This window comes from Tasmannia lanceolata, unplaced genomic scaffold (genome assembly GCF_043159265.1).
Source record: "Tasmannia lanceolata isolate RefF3 unplaced genomic scaffold, GAP_Taslan_0.1 ptg000015l, whole genome shotgun sequence".
In the NCBI taxonomy this organism is placed as follows: domain Eukaryota; kingdom Viridiplantae; phylum Streptophyta; class Magnoliopsida; order Canellales; family Winteraceae; genus Tasmannia; species Tasmannia lanceolata.
In genome coordinates, this window is record NW_027518692.1 from 54199528 (window position 1) to 54218180 (window position 18653).

The window sequence follows — 18653 nt, forward strand, 5'->3', positions numbered from 1 at the left end:
AGGGTCACTGTCCAGATAAATCCTAGAAAATCTATTGTTAGGTTTGGGATTTAGATGTAATTGAGACCGTTAATCTTTTAGCTAAATGATGTTGGTCATTATATCTGGATTAGAAAAATAAATGGTTTAACTTTTCTTGGTTAAAGTTGGACCAAAACATTTTTCCTGTTACGGAGTTGAGTGGTCGGGTATTTTAGTGTAAATACTTTTGAAAATGTTAAGTTGGGCCCACTTAGTTAGATGATCTACACTGTTTATTTGTTGATTGTTGCCGTGTGCCAAAATCCGCTTTTCCCCGGGGAGATCTGATTGTGCTTCCATCTGTGCACGTCCTGCGCTCAACGAACACACATTAGAGCTCCCGGAGTTTAGACTCCGGAAAGACCCGCCGGCACTCAATTCTGAAATTGGCACAAACAGGGGAAGTAGAACAACAGAGGAGATGGCATGAGAGAGAAAGAAAACTCTTACACACGCCCCTCATTAGCCCTTTACTAATATAATAGAAGATAGAGGAAAGTGTTCCTAAACTATAGCTCAAAAACACATGTGGCCCCACATTTTTTAGGTCATCCAAAGCATTCATTTGGAAGGCCCTTCCATGGATAGACACTCTGTGTCCATGTTTCTGCCCATTTTTTCCCTCAACAGATGGCGGACAAACCTAGTGCAAGGATATCACGGTTTCTTGGATAAAACTTGCTGCCCTTGCTTGTGAATTCAAGGATAAATTGATGACTCAATTTGATTAGCTAGTTGCATGTTAATGCTTGATCTTCATGAGGGTCTGGATATGTTTGAATAAGCCCTAAAGAGCTGGAATCTTGAATTTAGTCAAGAAGCCTATATGCACAAGCTCAGATGTGAGCATTACAGTTCCGTTAAAGAAAGCAAATCAAGAAACTATTGGCCGTAAGGCTCCATTGAAGATTGTGTAGACCATTTTATCTCTAGAGCTCTTTCGTGAAGCTCTTACGTGAATTTCATATGGTTCTGCTAAGCACTACTTTGGTCGTCTATTGCATGATCAGCTAACCGATTAAAGAAGCTTATGCCATTCGAAATTGCAAGTAAAACTTCATCACTTTTTGACAAATGGCATTCCTTGAGTTAATAATGTTGATCTGTAGTACGGCGTTTTCATCCGTTCAAATCTTAATTATATGAAAACTGATAGAAACTCAGCTTTGCACGTCCTTGCCCATCCTCAAAGGAATTGAAACTCGGCGTGGAAAGGATTGCGGGTTTGCAGGTTAATCCATGGTAATCCTTATATATTGTTTTTCGCGTACATTGTTTTTCTCATAGTGGAAGATCTTGTTCTTGCCTGTGGATGTCGGCATCTTGGCCGAACCACGTAAAATCCCAATGCTCATCTCATAGCTTGTGTTTTCTTTCACTTTTCTATTTATTTGCGCACGATAGGATCGGATTTGCCCAGCAGATTTTCTCAACAACAGTATAGGGAAAGGATAGAGTTCCAATATAGGGAGAGAAGAGAGAGAGGGAAGAGAAAATTCCACTTTTGGTTGGCAAAAATAAGCATTGGACTCCCTTTTTGACTTCCTTGGATTTCTCCCATGCAATAATTGCATGTCGTGTGAGGTGGCTTCTGTGCCTCTTCTTATGACTTTTAAACCAAATTCTTCCAAAAACAAGGAGTTTTGGTTGAATTTATTAGAGTTAAGCATTGGAATGCTTAGTTTGTTGCCTCCAGCCCCTATATATAGAGATACACTAGGGTTGTTGACTGGTTAATGGACTCTAGCCCATGTAGGCCCACTACACCGACCCATTTTCTTTTTGGGCTTATATTAAAACATACATAGGGTTATACTATATACCCAACATAATTTTCTAGGGAACGATTCTCTCTCTCTCTCTCTCTCTCTCTCTCTCTCTCATGAAACCCCCTACTTATCTCATACTGTCCTAGCGTATGCCGCGCCACCAAACACTACTTACACTATTCTCCGAGGTAATTCTAGACAAATCAAAATACATCTTTCTCTTTTGACTTCTTATTCCACTACTCTCCAAGCCACCACCGCCCAACCAAACACAGAAGAAAATTCAAGCAAAATTCCTTGCTTTTGGAAGAATTTGTTTTAAAATTCATAAGAAGGGGACAAGGGAGCCACATCACCAGAGAGTTCAATGCTATTTTGGCAACGAAACTAAGAATGGATGGTGTGCATCCAAGCCAAATTCCGACACTTGCTGAGCTTTTGTGCAACCAAACACATTAGGAAGACATTACATAGAAACCAAAGGTGGGACCCTTTAGTTTTATTAGTCACCGAGCTTTCACTGGGGACACTATAGTTATTGGGTAAATATTTTTTTTAAACTTTTTTTTTTTGGTAGGTAAGCTGTGGTTTGGCATGACCCCTACCATAATATTAAAAAAAGGGCAGTGATATTCCCCCCCTCTGATGGATATCTCCCCCCCAAACATATATCTTTAGGAAATACAAAGGGGTGGAGGAGGAGCAACCGTTAAGTCCAAAAGGCTTAAAAGTTTGGGGGGTGGAGGAATATCACTGCCCTAAAAAAAGGATAAATTACAATCTTTAGTAATATGCTTCTTAAGCATCTTTTGATACAATCTCTAAGAGAGAACGGGGGATATGTGAAGGTGGTATCCGATCTCCTTTACATAGGCAATTGTGTTTTGATAGAAAATCAGCAGCTTGATTTGCCTCTCACCATATGTGGGAAATTTTCAAACATATGGCCAGAGCCTGATATCCAACTAAAAAATCCCAAAATCAAAACATATCTACAAGAATCCCCTCAAATTTTCATAATTACCAATGATACAATGTTTTGCCTAAAATAATAGCTTTTTTTTCTTTTACCCATTTCACCCTTATTTGTATATAACTTAGAAATCCCTAAAATCTCTCAATCACTAAAGCAACTTTAAATCCTTTGAAAATATGCAACATCTCTCTAACGTGATTTTATATGGTGTAAGCTGGTATAGTACATTATTTTTCTAAATAGATTGGAACCAATAAAAATTTCCATACGATGTTTCCAACTCTCAGATCTATAGGGATTTGCAATTCCTCTATAGATCAGAGGGTTGTGATCAACCTATGGAAATGATTTTTGGGCCACAGCCTATTTGCGTTGTGCCCCATCAAATGGATGATTTGGATCATCGTACGGTGTGCCCATTAAATGGACAGTTTGGGTCATACGTTGTGCCCCATCAAATGGATGATTTGGATCATCGTACGGTGTGCCCATTAAATGGACAGTTTGGGTCATACGACGATGTGCCCATCAAATGGATGATTTGGATCATCCTACGGTGTGGCAAGGATAGTGCTTTTTGAAAAATAATGGACTACACTGACTTACACGATATAAAAATCTCATAAGAGAGATGTTGTCTCAGGGAGATTTTTATACGATTTATTATCGCCTTTATTAGTGAAGTGAGAGATTTTAGGGATTTCTAAATTATCTACAACTAAGGGTAAAATGGGTAAAAGAAAAAATTTAAAGCCATTAATCTACTATTGGTAATTAAGAAAATTTTGAGGGGATTCTTATAGATACGTTTTTATCTCGGGGGTTTCTACTTTCTAGTTGTTTTCCCAAAAACATTTACCCGTGAAATTTTTTTCTGCCACAAATATTCATCTTGTAATCCAAATTGGCTATAAAATATAATTATTGAGCTCCATTTTTGTCATATGTGGTCGAGTTCGTTCACCCAATTCACCTAACCCTAGCCATATGTCGAGCCAAAGACGGTGACAATACTCCAACTTAGTCACGCAGCAACTCACGCTAAATCCCTCATCCATCAACCTTCATTTAGAGTTCCTCCCATGTTTGGGTGGCAGGGAAAACAATTCTTGCATAAAATGTTTTCCATGGATTTTTTTTATTCCCATGATTTTAGAGGGAAATAATATGATTGTAGCTTATTAAGAGCGATACCATTATAAATCACAGGTCCATCTAAGTAAAACTTGAACTAATGTCGTTCAAGTTACTCTTTTTCATTTGAAAATCAAAGCAGGGAAAAAGAAGAAATTCTGGAAAAGCTTTTCTTTTCCAAACAATTTCTGCAATCTGGAAATATTACAACGCTGATTTTTGTAGTCCTTTATCGTGAGTGCCAATATTCTGGTCGAACCAAGCTACTATGTAACGGTCATGATTTCACATACACTTTCCCATGAAAATCAGATATTGTTTGAAACAACCCATTACTCCAAAAGCTTAAGCTGATGGAGATGGCATTATTTAATCTTTTATACTTTAACACTCCCTCACTTGTGGCCCCTCGTTTTAGGGTAGGCCTACATATGGCACATGTGGCCCCTCTTTTTGGATTGGCCATTACATGTGGATTTTTATTAGGGAAATGATAAATGCGCCCCCTTTCATCACTTGGGACACCCAACAGCAGTATATCAATGACTGCAGAGGGGCAGATGTACTTCACGCCAGAAGGATTCAACAGATTTGATTGCCACGTACACTACAATTGGGTGTCCTTGTGATAAAAAGGGATGTGTTTATCATTTCCCTTTTATTATTAAGGAGTCTTGAACCTAGGACCTTTGCTTTGATACCATGTGAAAAAATTGATACTCATTCAACTTTGCAAAGAGAATTTTGTGGAGTGGAAGTTTTTAAAAAACATGCAATTTTTTTGAATAACAATAAGGTTGGCTGTATGTGAAATCAAGAGCAATGATCTTGTAGATGCGACCCAAATGTTCTTGGTCACACCATGGATAGATATCCCATATTTAATTAAGATAGATTACAAAAATCAACGGTCTAGGTCTAGGCCTTCTGACAGGACCCCATACTGGGTATGATAGATCTACGGCCTGTGATCATCTGATTAAGGATTTTCAACAACATATATCCGCCCATACTGTCGTTGTTTGGATCAATGGTTCTGATCACACACCCAAGGCACAAGCAAGGTCAGAATGAGTCCTTTAGCAGGAGCCTATTAACAAGTCTTTGATTCGACATAAGACACCATGATTGGATGATCTAGGGCCTTCATTCATCAAGCCTAATTTAGAGTTCCTCCAAGAAAAGTTAAACCGTTGATTTATGTAGTTGGCTATCTAAGGATTGGGATGTTTATTTCACGTAAGACCAAGATCAGATCAACGGCCTTGATTGCACACACATATCTTCGTGTGGGACCCAAAATTTTTCTATTAGCACGGATTCGGATCGTAACTGTCTGGCCAGTAGTTCTCTCTTGATATAATTTTTTTTATGTTCAATTTATTTTAAATATTCAGAAGGACCATGTGCAAAAACTCTAAAAATATATTAATGGCCATTTTTAATGAAAAAATGTGTCAACCTCTTTGATTGAATAGGAAACATACCTTGATTTTGGTTGAACATGCCAATATTAGGAAGTCTGTGGGGGAGAAACCCGACACAAGAGTCCTTTCCTATCGTTTTCTCTCAATAAATAAATAAATAGAGGATGCTTGAGGCCAAAGTAGAGATGTTGTATTTTTCTCGGAAAGTGCTACCAAACATGTGATGCCATGAGCATTCCAGTACAAGAATTATTGGAGCTTCTCTCCCTGCATGTGATCTTATTGAAATGATGGCCCTCTGGTCTCTTTCGGTCTCTTTCTCCATTTCAAATATGGGCAACGTTTGAAAGATATAGTAAAGTGGAAGAAATGCCGTTGCATTATTATTTCCATTTGGGACGTTATACGCATGGGATCTCTCTTTCTCTCTCTCTCTCTCTCCCAAAAAGAAAGTGTTGACGACAAATATAAGCAAGGGTCCATCTGGATGTTTGGCATATAGAGGGACAGGAAATTAGTCTCTCTTTTCTTTACTCTTTTTACCTCGATCTGAGAGGAAAGTCAAACAATAAAATGGCTTGCATTTGAAAATAGCACTAGAAAAATGAAAAATATTACTTTTTACTTTGATTTTTTCATGAAACGCGATTTTTGGAGGTTGAGAAGAAGGTAGGTATTTTAGTCCTTCACTAATGAGTAGCTGTTGTGCCAATCACCAAGGTACTGCAGTGCAGTCAGTGCAACATGTGTTGTGTGTGCTACGTGATGAAGGTGGGATAATCACCAAGGTACTGCGTGACAATTAGTTAGATATGTATCTAAAATTCAATTTAAGGGGTAATCAACTCTGTCCTCTAGAAGTGCATTTTAGGCAATTGAGAGGACGAGGGGAACATCACTTCTTCCTTGGGTTCTTAATGCCTTGTAGACAAAGGACTTTTAAAAGATGCGCCGGCAAAGTGATGGCTTTAAGTTCTATGCAAGCATAATGCAAACGACTCGAAGGAGATCGACAAGAATCCAGTTAAATTCGTAACAAAATAACACGAACATGCGCCATTGCGATTGATAGAGAATTGAAATTAAAGAGTAATGCTCACCAAAGGCAATGAGTCCATTCCTTCAAGTCGTCAATTCTTGTATTAAACTACAAGAATTATAACAATCTCCAAAATAAAGTCCTAGAAGAAGTTTTGGAATGCCCTAGAATGTAACGTAACCGTCGTCAACTTCCATAGCTTCCAATCCAGCAAGAAGAGATGAGCTAGAATTAAACATTAAGCTCAAAGAGCAGAAGTCTCTCTTAGAATGGTGATACCTACGATGTCAGTTCGACCTCTTCTTACTCTCTTCATATCTCACTACTACTCGCTCTTTGCCATTATCCTTCCTCGTTGATGCTAGGGTTAGAGAGAAATTAGGGTTTTTGGAGGGAGCAATGGCGGAGGAGGGGTTTCCGTGTCGACAAAAACGAATTAAAAACGACAAGATGGGTTTGTGCAATTTTTAAACAATGGTAGTCCAAATATAAGTAGCCCATATGTATGTATGTATGTACACTTTCACTCTCTTTATCCCTTGTTTAGATAAAAGAGAAGTGCTGCCATCAAAACAAAACAAGGTGGATGTCATTTCCTATCTAACAATAGGAATTTGCTAGGGACCCTCACAAACACATGCTTTTGATATCTCAGTTATTTGTTTCTAATTGAGCTGGCTTACACACAATACAAAAAACCTTTGTAATCAAATATTCTTAAAAACCAAATAAATAATAGAAAAAAAAATGATTTGAGGCCTGACTCGAAGTCCACTTAGCGCTGCGGTGGCGGTGTGGTGGCGCACTGATAAGCCGGTCTAGAGAGCTGCCCCCCGGCGCTGGCCGGACATACCGTGGGCCCCACCGGTGGGACCATGCAATTGTAACATAAACAAAGAGAGGCAGATTCTGGCACCGGAGATCCCGCCGGGAGCGGAAATCCGGTCAGATAATTATGCTGAAGGTATAGCGTCTTCATACTGCCTCCATATACTCCCAACACATACTCCAACGGTACAATCCCACTAAAACGGTTATTATTCAAATAAAGACTCTGTACCCCAGCAAGAATCGCCGATAACTCACCCGAGAGGAAATTGTGACTCAGATCCACCACCGTCCACGTGGACGTCAATCCAACGGCTGGTATCCCACCCGACAAATTGTTCCGTTGAAGAAGCAGTGATGAGAGCTCCTCCCCAGTGGGTCCCACCTCATTTTGAAAAAAGAGCGATTCCGGGATCCCACCGTTAAAATTATTCATCGAAAGGTCGAGAAAGGTCAGATTGAGGAGGGAGTGAATATTATCGAGTGGGCCCCACATTTTGTTATCTGAAAGGGAGAGATAACGGAGGGAAGACGGAAGGTACGGGAGTTGGCCTGAAAAGTAATTACTTCTTAGATCGAGGTGGAGGAGTTGGGTTTCTATTTTGGGTAATTCACCAGAGAGACGATTTGAAGCTAAGATTAGGATTTTGAGATTGGGCAGTGTAGTGAGATTGGGAGGGACCTGACCGTTGATTTTGTTATCGCCGAGATCGAGGGTGTGGAGGTTGAGAAGATTGGAGAAGGAGAAAGGGATGGGCCCGGAGATTAGGTTGTTGGTTATGGAGATGAATTGGAGTTGGGTGAGATAGCCAAGTTGTGATGGGATCGTGCCGTAGATTCCGCCTGAGTGGACGATGAATTCGGATAATGCGGTGAGATTCGCGATGGCGGGGCTGAGTTTTCCGGTGAGGGAAGGGGAATCTCCGGCGAGGCCGGTGCCGAGAGTGAGGGAAGAGACTTTTAGGGTTTGAGTTGTGGGGTCCAGAGAACAAATGAGGCCGGAGAAAGAAGTGCAAGGAGAGGGAGAAGAGAAGTTCCATGTGGAGAGGAAGTTTGAGGTTTGAAGGTCATTTTTTATCTGGGAAAGGGCAGAAAGGTCTGAAGGGTTGAGAAGAAGGGTTTGTTGGGGGGGTGAATTTGAATGGGCGGATGATGACAGGAGCAAGATGACGAGGAAGAAGAGGAGAAAGAGGGTTTGGGCCATTAGAGGCGTAGAGAGTAATGTAAGTGTGACAGGATTGAATGGGATCTCTGCAAAAACTACAGTTTTGAAGTTGATGGTGAAACGAACTACCTGTGACTTGGAATTATTGTTTGGTAGTGCTCTTGTCTGAGGATTGATTTTCCTTCGGTTAATGTTTCACAGAGAGAGAGAGAGAGAGAGAGAGAGAGAGAGATGCTGCAATGGGCACTCTGGAATGGGTACCACCCAAATAGTGGATTCCACGTGCCACCAGCAATTTCGATCTTTTAATTTATGAGGAATGCTAAACTCAAGTGCGTCCCTTGCATAAATAACATGAAAGGGCGCCCGAGTTCAATCATGAAGAAAAACACCCGGTTCATAATGTTGGGTCCCACAAGTGAAGTATGTTTCCAATTGAGACCGCCGATCTTGTAGAAAAACCTGGTCCATATCTAAAGTTCATCCCATGCGTTAGATAGAAGTTTCAAGAAATCAATGGCCAAGAGTGTCTGATCGAGGTGCTCTTAGTGTTCAGACCAACGGATCCGATCATGCTAACACAGGTATGGACCAAAATGTGGCAGTTAAGAAGTAGCCTATCAATGTTTGTATTTTTAACAAATTTCGTTTCATATTGTTGCATTTATTTTAGGGGAGTGATAAATCTACCCCCATATATCTTAAATCGGCCCCCATATAGACATAGGACAGTGCTTAGAGAGAGTAGAGAGAGATATGGGGTCGATTTAAGATATTAGAGCCTTAGAGGGTCGATTTAACACCGCCCTAATTTTAAGGTTAATGATATATTTTCCACCTTTTATTACTTTGGTCAGCCCCTTCTGGTATAAAAAGTTGTTATAACTCATAATTCATAAATACACTAGTGGGCTGTCCCATGTAAAAAAAAGAGGGGCCAGTATATCACGTACCTAATGTAAATGGTTTCAAAATGTTTTGTACTGTCACATGTGACCGTTGGCTCTGGCCCTCTGCGTTAGAAAATGTGGATGCATTGGCTATCCTCCACATATGGGAAATACGGATAAAAATTTGGGCCATATGTCGGCCTTTTCTTTCACTTGTTTAGTACTTTTTTTGTAAAGGAAATTTATCTTTCTGGGACCCCAAATTATGGCGTGGGAAAATTGGCTGATATCTTTACCTAGAGAATTTATATGATGGGTGGCCGTGAAAACACGTGAAGTCTAAAAAAAGTAGGTACGGCCCACTTTTTTTTATGATCCAATACGATGATCCTAGCCCTCCTATCCGAACTGATCTGAAAATGGAGACATTTGCCCCCCCCGGACTACTTTAAGTTTTATTATATATTCTCAACATTTTCATGAGGGTTTTTTTTTTGTATTTTTTATGTAACCATCTCCAATTTATAGAAAATAATTAAGAAATGAAAAAGAAAGTAGAGGTAGGTTTCTTAAGATTGGAAATCGAAGAAACGGAGAGACTAAGAAATAGGTATGATTTCAGCATCTCAGGCTATGTTAACTGATGGGGTGTGAAAACACCAGCCTCTCACAGGCTGCCACCTGTCCCAGAGTAGGTGAGACTCAGCCTCTCACAGGCTGCCACCTGTTCAGAGTTGGTGAGATCCAGCCTCTCACAGGCTGCCACCTGTCCCAAAGTAGGTGAGACCCAGCCTCTCACAGGCTGCCACCTGTCCCAGAGTAGGTGAGACTCAGCCTCTCACAGGCTGCCACCTGTTCAGAGTAGGTGAGATCCAGCCTCTCACAGGCCGCCACCTGTCCTGGACACCTGTCCAGGACACCTCAACAGATTTTCCCTATAAATAGGGGACTAAAGCTCAGACTAATGGGTAATGCGAAAATCCCTTCTCTCCCTAAACTCTTAAGACATCTCCCCTTCACTCCTGCTCATACTGACTTGAGTGTCGAAGGGCCTGTCCGGAGTAAAACCCGGTCTGGTCTTCTGACCTCGCTTGCCTTGTGCAGGACTAAACACTCACCGCAGGACTCATACTCAACCTCCCTTGTCGCTCGCTCTCAGCTCTTACGCCACTGCTGTACCTGTTACCGATTTTTGGTCTAACAGATTGGCGCCATCCGTGGGACCAAGAACTAAAAGCTGTTCTTACATCTCACTTACAAAATGGCAGGGCGCAAGAGTGCGCGGTTAGCTTCTGCGCAGAACGACCAATCCGCGCTACCTCGCAGGACCCGGAGCGGTCGAATCGCCTCGATGGTAGTGGCAGCTTCTGCCGACCAAAGCCTTTCTCGCTCGGAGCACCACAATCCCGTGCCCACCTCGGAGCAAGTCCAAGCCCTCTTCCAGCAGATGACGGCCCTTGTTGGTCAGTACCAACAACTACTTCAAGCACCCCCTCCACCTCCTCCAGAGGCCCCGCGATCTGCCCAAGGAGTCCACAGGGGAGAGTCATCACGTCATGGGGAGGGCAGAACTCATCACTCCGCTAGACAAGTTTATCGCCCCATAGTGAGGCACGCCCAGACAGAACCTCATCACCGTGAAAGATCGCGGTCTCGCTCCACGCAGAGGCACCGGCCTCACGAAGATCGTTTGCCACCGGCAAAGTCTCGGCCTCGTCGTAGGAGTCCGGAAAGTCAGTCCGGTTCTGCGGCAAGCCCATTTGTGGGAAGAATCAGGTCCCCAGACCGCAGAACGGATCCGCTGCTACAGAGAATGGAGGAGATGAACCACCGGATAGAGGAATTGGCGAAGGATCAGAGCCGGCCCGCCTCTAGAGCGTTCTCAAGCAGAACGCCCTTCACTAAGGATGTCCTGAGTGCTCCAGCACCCAGAGGATTTAAGATGCCTGCCGTCCCTCAGTACGACGGCACTACCGATCCCGTGGATCATCTGGAGACATTTAGAACAATGATGCTCCTCCACGGCGCCTCCGACGGCTTCATCTGCAGAGCCTTCCCAACGACGCTCACTGGCGCGGCAAGAGACTGGTACTCCAGGATCAAACCAAACTCCATCAACAATTTCGACGATTTTGGAGAGGACCTCGTCCGCCACTTCATGAGCAGCCGCAGGCCAAAGAAAACAACAGCTTCCCTGATGGCCTTGCGACAGGAAGACAATGAGCCCCTGAAGGTGTTTGTCCGCCGCTTCAACAGGGAGGCACTACAGGTGCCCAATTTAGATCCCTCAGCGGCTATGAACGCACTCCTCACCGGTGCAAGATCTGATGATTTCCGTCGAGCGGTGGCTCGGCAAAATCCGCGCTCACTGGCGGATCTCATGGCCGGGGCAGAAGAGTACATAACAGTGGAAGAAACACTGGCAGCTCTTAATTCAAACCGGAGGATAACCTCTGAAGAGAAGAATCTGCCTAAACAGCGTAGGGAGGATAAACCTCCCAGGAAAGAGAAGTCTCCACCCCCTCAGAGAAGAGAAGAGAACTTCACACCTCTCAATACCTCTAGAAAGCACATACTGGCGGCGATCAGTGAGGATGAGTTTGTGAAGTGGCCGCCTAGAATGATCTCCAAAGGAAACAGAAGAGATCCTTCAAAGTACTGTCGGTTCCACAAGGACCACGGCCATGACACAGAGGATTGCTGGCAGCTCAAGGGAGAAATTGAGCAGCTGATCAGCCGGGGTTATTTGAAAAAATACATCCAGAATGACGGCCGCACCCAAGGGCGCAAAGGAAAGAGTCCCCAGGGCCGTAGCCCTCGAAGATCACCGCAGCCCCCTCCTCAGGATAAGACTTCTCAGGTCACCGACGCGCAGCCTGAGGCACCCCGATCTCAACCAAGGGGGGTTATCAATACAATCATGGGCGGATCAGCCGCCGGGGGCACCTCCTCTGCTGCTCGAAAAGCATATGCACGGCAAGTTAACGCCGTTCACACAACCAGCAAAAAGTCAAGAACGGAGAATGAGATCTCTTTCTCAGACGCAGATCTGGACAGCCTTATTTTGCCCCACGACGATGCATTGGTGTTAACCATGCTCGTTGCCAACTGGGAGGTAAAGAAAATTCTTGTGGACAACGGGAGCTCAGCGGATATTCTATACTACCATGCCTTCGAGAAAATGATGATAGGCGACGACCGTCTAAGGCCGGCGAACTCAGATTTGTTCGGCTTCTCCGGAGAGGTCGTAAAAGTGGTAGGACAGATCGAGCTCCCTGTTCTTGTCGGAGATTCACCATGTCAAGCGTTCGCCATGGTTAACTTCCTGGTAGTGAAGGCCACCTCGGTCTATAATGCTATCTTGGGACGGCCTGGCCAGAATCTGATCCGAGCAGTCGCCTCAGCCTACCACCAAAAAATGAAATTCATAACCCCTAATGGTGTGGGGGAAGTTCGCGGAGATCAGCCTCAATCAAGGGAGTGCTATGCAATGGCACTGAAAGGAAAAAACGCAGTAGAATCACTGCCAATCGAACTGCTTGATGTAAGGGACGAACTCAGGGGTACTCAACCCACTGAGGACCTACTCTCCATCCCACTGTGCCCGGAGGACGGTGAGAAAGTCGCTCTGATCGGTTCCTCCCTTAGTAGTAGCATTCAACATCAACTCACCGAGTTTCTCCAGGGCAATGCAGATGTCTTTGCATGGGTTCCTGCCGATATGCCCGGCATCGATCCAGAGATCAGCACTCATAGGCTTGGTGTCGATTCAACCTGCAGACCGGTGAAACAGAAAAGGAGACACTTTGCTTTTGAAAGGCGACAGGCAATAAAAGAAGAAGTGGAGAAGCTTCTGAAGGCTGACTTCATTCGTGAGATTCGATATCCGGACTGGCTAGCAAATGTAGTCCTAGTCAAGAAGACTAATGGAAAGTGGAGAACCTGCGTCGATTTTACTGATCTGAATAAGGCTTGTCCCAAGGACAGTTATCCGCTCCCGAAGATTGATCAGCTCATCGACGCCACAGCGGGTCATGAACTGTTGAGCTTCATGGACGCCTTCTCCGGATATAACCAGATCAGGATGTACGAATCGGATATACCAAAGACCTCATTCGTCACAGATCAAGGGACTTATTGCTACCGAGTCATGCCCTTCGGCCTCAAAAACGCCGGAGCTACTTACCAAAGGCTGGTGAACAGACTTTTTCAGAACCAGATCGGCCGAAATATGGAAGTGTATGTGGATGATATGCTGGTCAAAAGTCGAAGCGCACAGGACCACGTGTCTGATCTCAGAGAAACGTTTCAGGTCCTCAAGAAGCACAACATGAAACTCAACCCCACCAAGTGCACCTTTGGTGTCAGTTCAGGGAAGTTCTTGGGATTCATGGTGAGTCAGCGAGGGATAGAAGCAAATCCCGAGAAGATCAGAGCTGTGATAGAGCTTACCGCCCCAAGAACCATCAGAGAAGTTCAGCGGCTCACGGGAATGATAGCGGCGCTGGGTCGCTTCATCTCCAAATCGGCGGAGAGATGCCTGCCTTTTTTCAGTGCGGTTAAGGGCCTCAAAACTGCGCCCTGGACGGAAGAATGCCAGATTGCCTTCGACGAGCTGAAAAGGTATCTGTCCTCCCCGCCATTATTAACAAAGCCGGAGCCAGGTGAGGAGTTATTTCTATATCTCTCCGTTAGCTCCATGGCACTGGCAGCTGTCCTCGTCCGCGAGGAGCACCGCCAGCAAAAACCAATCTATTATGTCAGCAAGGTTCTTCACGACGCAGAAACAAGGTACCAGCGGGTCGAGAAATTGGCTTACGCGCTGGTAATGGCTGCAAGAAAATTAAGACCATACTTTCAAGCTCATACTGTAAAGGTCTTGACTGACCAGCCGCTCCGGCAAGTACTCCATCGACCAGATATCTCCGGACGACTTGTGAAATGGGCCGTAGAGCTGAGCGAGTTCGACATCCAGTACGCTCCAAGGCCAGCCATCAAGGCCCAAGTACTGGCAGATTTCGTAGCAGAGTGCACCATCCCCCAGCAAGTCGCCGACCCTGAAACGGTACAACTCCCAGTTGCAGAGAAAGCGGTTCCTGACGAATGCATAGCAGAAACTCAGACAGAAATCTTGCAACCCCTGGCAGAGCAGGACTCCATGACCAGCACACCAACTTGGGAAGTATATGTCGATGGTTCTTCAAATAAAAACGGCTGTGGAGCAGGCCTCATCCTCACTGGGCCTGAGGAGTTCACTGCGGATTATGCTCTGAGATTCGGATTCCGTGCGTCCAACAATGAGGCAGAATATGAAGCCCTCCTTGCCGGAATGAACCTAGCAATTCATACCGGCGCCCGGAAATTAAAAGCATACTGCGACTCACAGCTGGTAGCAAATCAGATCCAAGGGGTCTACGAAGCTCGAGATGAGCGTATGGTTAAGTATCTTGCTAAGGTTCATCAACTCTCCAGCCGGTTTGCCAGTTTCGAGGTCATCAGAATACCACGGACAGAAAATGCCAAAGCAGATGTACTGTCGAAGCTGGCTGCTTCTGGATACACCACTCTTGGAAGCATACGTATGGAATTTCTACAAAGATCTAGTATCGAAAGAGAAGCCGCAGATATAATGCAGGTGGAGAACGAGCCGTGCTGGATGGATGAGATCGTTCATTACTTACGGGACGCGAAACTTCCCGAAGATAAGAAGGAAGCCCGTAAGGTGATACAGAGAGCCGCCCGATTCTCTCTCAGCGGTGACATTTTGTATAAAAGGTCCTACACTCTCCCGTACCTGAAGTGTCTGGGACCAAGTAACGCCGCGTACGCATTGCAAGAGACTCATGAAGGAATCTGTGGAGAACATATGGGGGGCAAAGCCCTGGCGATCAAGGTACTCCTCAGAGGATTGTATTGGCCCACCATACGACAAGACGCGCTGAATCTGGTTAAAAAGTGCGAGAGGTGCCAGAAATTCGCCCCCACCATCCACCAGCCTGCTGTGGCGATGGCCCCAATTATCAGTCCACTCCCTTTTGCAGTATGGGGGATGGACATTCTGGGTCCTTTTCCACCGGCTTCCGAAAAGCGCATATTCGTAGTGGTGGCAATCGACTACTTCACCAAGTGGGTGGAGGCAGAACCTCTAGCCCAGATCACTGAGCAGAATATACAGAATTTCTTCTGGAAGGCAGTGGTCTGCAGATTTGGGATTCCCCGTGCCTTAATCACAGATAACGGCAAACAGTTCGACTGCCGGAACTTTCGGAAGTTCTGCTCTGACCTAAAGATTGAACAGAGATTCACTTCGGTAGCTCACCCCCAGACCAATGGGCAAACGGAAGTAACCAATAGGATCTTGCTTCAAGGGATAAAGAAAAGGCTGGATGAAAAGGCTGGCCGATGGGCAGATGAGCTCTACCATGTTCTGTGGGCTTACCGCACCACTCCTCGCACGACGACTGGTGAATCACCATTCAACCTCTCTTTTGGAACTGAAGCCGTGATACCTGTTGATATAGGCACCCCATCTCCCAGAGTCATCAGTTTCCATGAGCAACTGAACAGCGACGGACTCCGCGCCAACCTCGACTTACTAGAAGAAATCCGGGAGGAATCTCGAATCCGGGTCGCTGCTTATAAGCAGAAGGTGTCGAATTATCACGACTCCAAAATCCGCCCCAGAGAATTCAGGACAGGGGATCTGGTCCTAAGAAAGGCAGCCGTCTCCCAGCCGACGAAAGTAAGGAAACTTTCCCCAACTTGGGAGGGACCCTATCGAGTGAAGGAAGTTATCCGGCCAGGAAGCTACAGGCTAGAGACACTGGAGGAGCACCTATTACCTCATGCATGGAACTCCAAAAACCTCAGGAAATATTATCAGTAGTCGAATTATCCGGCGTGAAAAGGTGATCTTGTAAAGTTGTATATTTGTATATTTGTTGTTATGAATAAATAATCTTCTTGCAAATTCAGTGTCATTTTTATATCTGGAAACCCAGTTCACAAAACTTGGGTACTCACTGGAAACCCAGTTCTTAAACTTGGGTACGCACTGGAAACCCAGTTCTTAAACTTGGGTACGCACTGGAAACCCAGTTCTTAAACTTGGGTACGCACTGGAAACCCAGTTCACAAAACTTGGGTACTCATTGGAAACCCAGTTCTTAAACTTGGGTACGCACTGGAAACCCAGTTCACAAAACTTGGGTACGCACTGGAAACCCAGTTCTTAAACTTGGGTACGCACTGGAAACCCAGTTCTTAAACTTGGGTACGCATTGGAAACCCAGTTCACAAAACTTGGGTACGCACTGGAAACCCAGTTCACAAAACTTGGGTACTCAATGGAAACCCAGTTCACAAAACTTGGGTACTTGTTAAAAGACCAGTTCGTCGCAATTCGACCATCAACGGCCTCACTCACAGGTTATCAAAATAAAAAGACAAAGTCAAGCAAATCACTCAGCCGAGAAGTATCAGAGACAGACAAATTTCATTGATCAGAATATGTGGGGCCTCGAGGGCCATTACAAAATTCACTTTAAACATGCTGGTAAAAGCTGTAGGGTCTCAAGGACCATTACAAAAAGAGGTCAAAACAAAACAAAAAAAAATAAAATCTAAGCATCTGGAAGAGAGGTGATGTCAGCAGGAGTATCAGCAGGAGTATCTGGCTCCTCATCAGTAATCTTCGGCCTGGCAGGGAGAGTCATGTTCTGCATCAACAGATTTGGATTGCAGGCCTGGAGCTCCTGGAGGCAGTCGTAGTATCCAAGACTGTAAGCCTCGCTCGACAGGCTGAAAAGTTCAGCCTCCTTTGCCTCTGTGGCCTCTTTTACTGCCTTCTCCTGTCTGTCAGTGGCCCTTCCTCTTTGAGCCTCCATGGCTTCAGCAGCCTTGGCCAGTTTCCTCTTCTCTGCGGCCAGATCTTCTTTTAACAACTTCCTCTCCTCCTCTATTCGCCCGATGCTCGTTTGAAGCTCCTGCACCTCAACGGCCAACTTTCCGTTCACCTCTTCAGATGAAGTAATGGCTTGGGAGAAGCTCTTACTCTTCTCCTTGAGGTCATTATAGTATAGCAAGATCTGAAGAAAGAACAGAAAGAAACAGGCATCAGTATGGTGAAAGGAAGAAATGGGCAGAAAGTTGGCAAATCGAAGCACTACTTCCTTACCTGGTAAGCGGAGGACAACACAGCCTCCTCTCCTGTAGCTGGCGGCTCGTAAAGGACCTGTTGCTTGTCCTTCTGCAGCAAACACTTGCTCATAAGCTCTGCTGCTACCCGGCTCTCGCCTAAGGCAGTGTCATCCTTCAGAACGGCCCAATTGGGTCGAAAGACTTGCTCACTAATCCCCGCAGGAGGGCGAGCCCCAGAACCGGCTCCGGTAGAAGCACCACCGGACTTAGAAGAGCCACCGCCCTGAGCAAAGGGGCCTATTAGCTTCACCTTAGTCTTGGGCTTCTGGGATGGGGGAGGAATGCCCTGTGACGGGGCCGGACTCCCCAGCACAGTCGCTTTTCTCTTCTGGCGCTCCTGCTGCGCCTGTTGAGCACCTTCTTGTGCCCGCGGCTGAGCTCCCTGCCTGATTTTCTCGACGGTTGATTGTTTCTTCATCTCTGCATGACAAATGAGCAGCCAACGGTCAGAAGCAAGTATATAAAAAATAAACAGATTGCATAGACAAGTCTAGCTACATACGTCCTGGAGTCGCGGCACTCACGCCCAGCCCGACCAGAATCGCCTCTTCAGAAAACTCCTTACAACGGATGAGGCCCGATTGCTCGATCTCCTTCCGCATCAAGGCGAATGTTATCCTGTCCTCACCTTCGAGGAGCGGCTTTCGACTCAGTTTTGAGGTATCTGGAGTGTCCCACACTAGAGGGACGGACCAGGGCTCACTGGCCTCCTGATCCACAACATAGAAGAATCTATTCTTCCACGAGTGAATCGACGAAGGAATGCCAGTGATTATCTTCCGTTCAGGGCGCTGGCTAATGTAGATCCAGCCCCCTTCTTTATGCTTCTTCAGGTGTGCACAAGCACGGAACAGTGACAAAGTCACACTCCTCTCTAACCGACCGTGGACGAGGTATAAAAACCCAACTAATAATCTCCATGAGTTCGGAGCTACCTGGGCCGGGGCTAGTCCGTAGTAACGTAGCACCGCTGAGAAAAAGGGGTGCAACGGAAATTGGAGTCCTGCCCTCAGTGACTCCTCATAAATACAGAGATCCTGGCTCTCGTTGCAGGCTCTGTCTCCCTCTATAGCTGCCCTCAGTTCAAATCTCGGGGGCACGCAGTATTTATCCCTGATATCTCCCAGCATAGACCTGGTGAGGTAGTTCTCCTCGACTAGAGCTCGCAAGTTGTATTTTGGATCGGCATCCATCCGCGCTCTAGC

At 45.3% G+C, this 18653-nt stretch overlaps 3 protein-coding genes across 3 annotated transcripts; 1 reads left to right on the forward strand and 2 right to left on the reverse strand.

Moving 5' to 3' along the window:
- Positions 1-6979: 6979 nt before the first annotated feature.
- Positions 6980-8577, reverse strand: LOC143846048 (Leucine-rich repeat (LRR) family protein). Its single transcript, XM_077354455.1, has one exon. It carries the CDS (start codon positions 8396-8398, stop codon positions 7142-7144), a length of 1257 nt encoding a protein of 418 aa, XP_077210570.1. The 5' UTR covers positions 8399-8577; the 3' UTR covers positions 6980-7141.
- A 6106-nt stretch (positions 8578-14683) lies between these two features.
- On the forward strand, positions 14684-16161 carry LOC143892089 (uncharacterized). The gene is made up of 2 exons (XM_077396558.1): positions 14684-14971; positions 16120-16161. The coding sequence occupies exons 1-2, from the start codon at positions 14684-14686 to the stop codon at positions 16159-16161; spliced, it is 330 nt and encodes a 109-aa protein (XP_077252673.1).
- Positions 16162-16871: 710 nt separating this feature from the next.
- LOC143892090 (uncharacterized) lies at positions 16872-18421 on the reverse strand. The gene is made up of 3 exons (XM_077396559.1): positions 17951-18421; positions 17426-17868; positions 16872-17336 (listed from the first exon to the last, which is right to left on the reverse strand). Exons 1-3 carry the CDS (start codon positions 18048-18050, stop codon positions 16872-16874), a joined length of 1008 nt encoding a protein of 335 aa, XP_077252674.1. The 5' UTR covers positions 18051-18421.
- Positions 18422-18653: the final 232 nt, after the last annotated feature.

Bases quoted from the DNA above. Each gene is read 5' to 3' on its own strand.
- LOC143892089 (XM_077396558.1), top strand. From the start codon at position 14,684: ATGGTTAAGTATCTTGCTAAGGTTCATCAACTCTCCAGCCGGTTTGCC. The intron at 14,972-16,119 runs GTGATACAGAGA...CAAAAACCTCAG, and splicing joins ATAAGAAGGAAGCCCGTAAG to GAAATATTATCAGTAGTCGA.
- LOC143892090 (XM_077396559.1), bottom strand. From the start codon at position 18,050: ATGCGGAAGGAGATCGAGCAATCGGGCCTCATCCGTTGTAAGGAGTTT. The intron at 17,869-17,950 runs GTATGTAGCTAG...TTTGTCATGCAG, and splicing joins GAGTGCCGCGACTCCAGGAC to AGATGAAGAAACAATCAACC. The intron at 17,337-17,425 runs GTAAGGAAGTAG...TTCTTTCTTCAG, and splicing joins TGTTGTCCTCCGCTTACCAG to ATCTTGCTATACTATAATGA.
- LOC143846048 (XM_077354455.1), bottom strand. From the start codon at position 8,398: ATGGCCCAAACCCTCTTTCTCCTCTTCTTCCTCGTCATCTTGCTCCTG.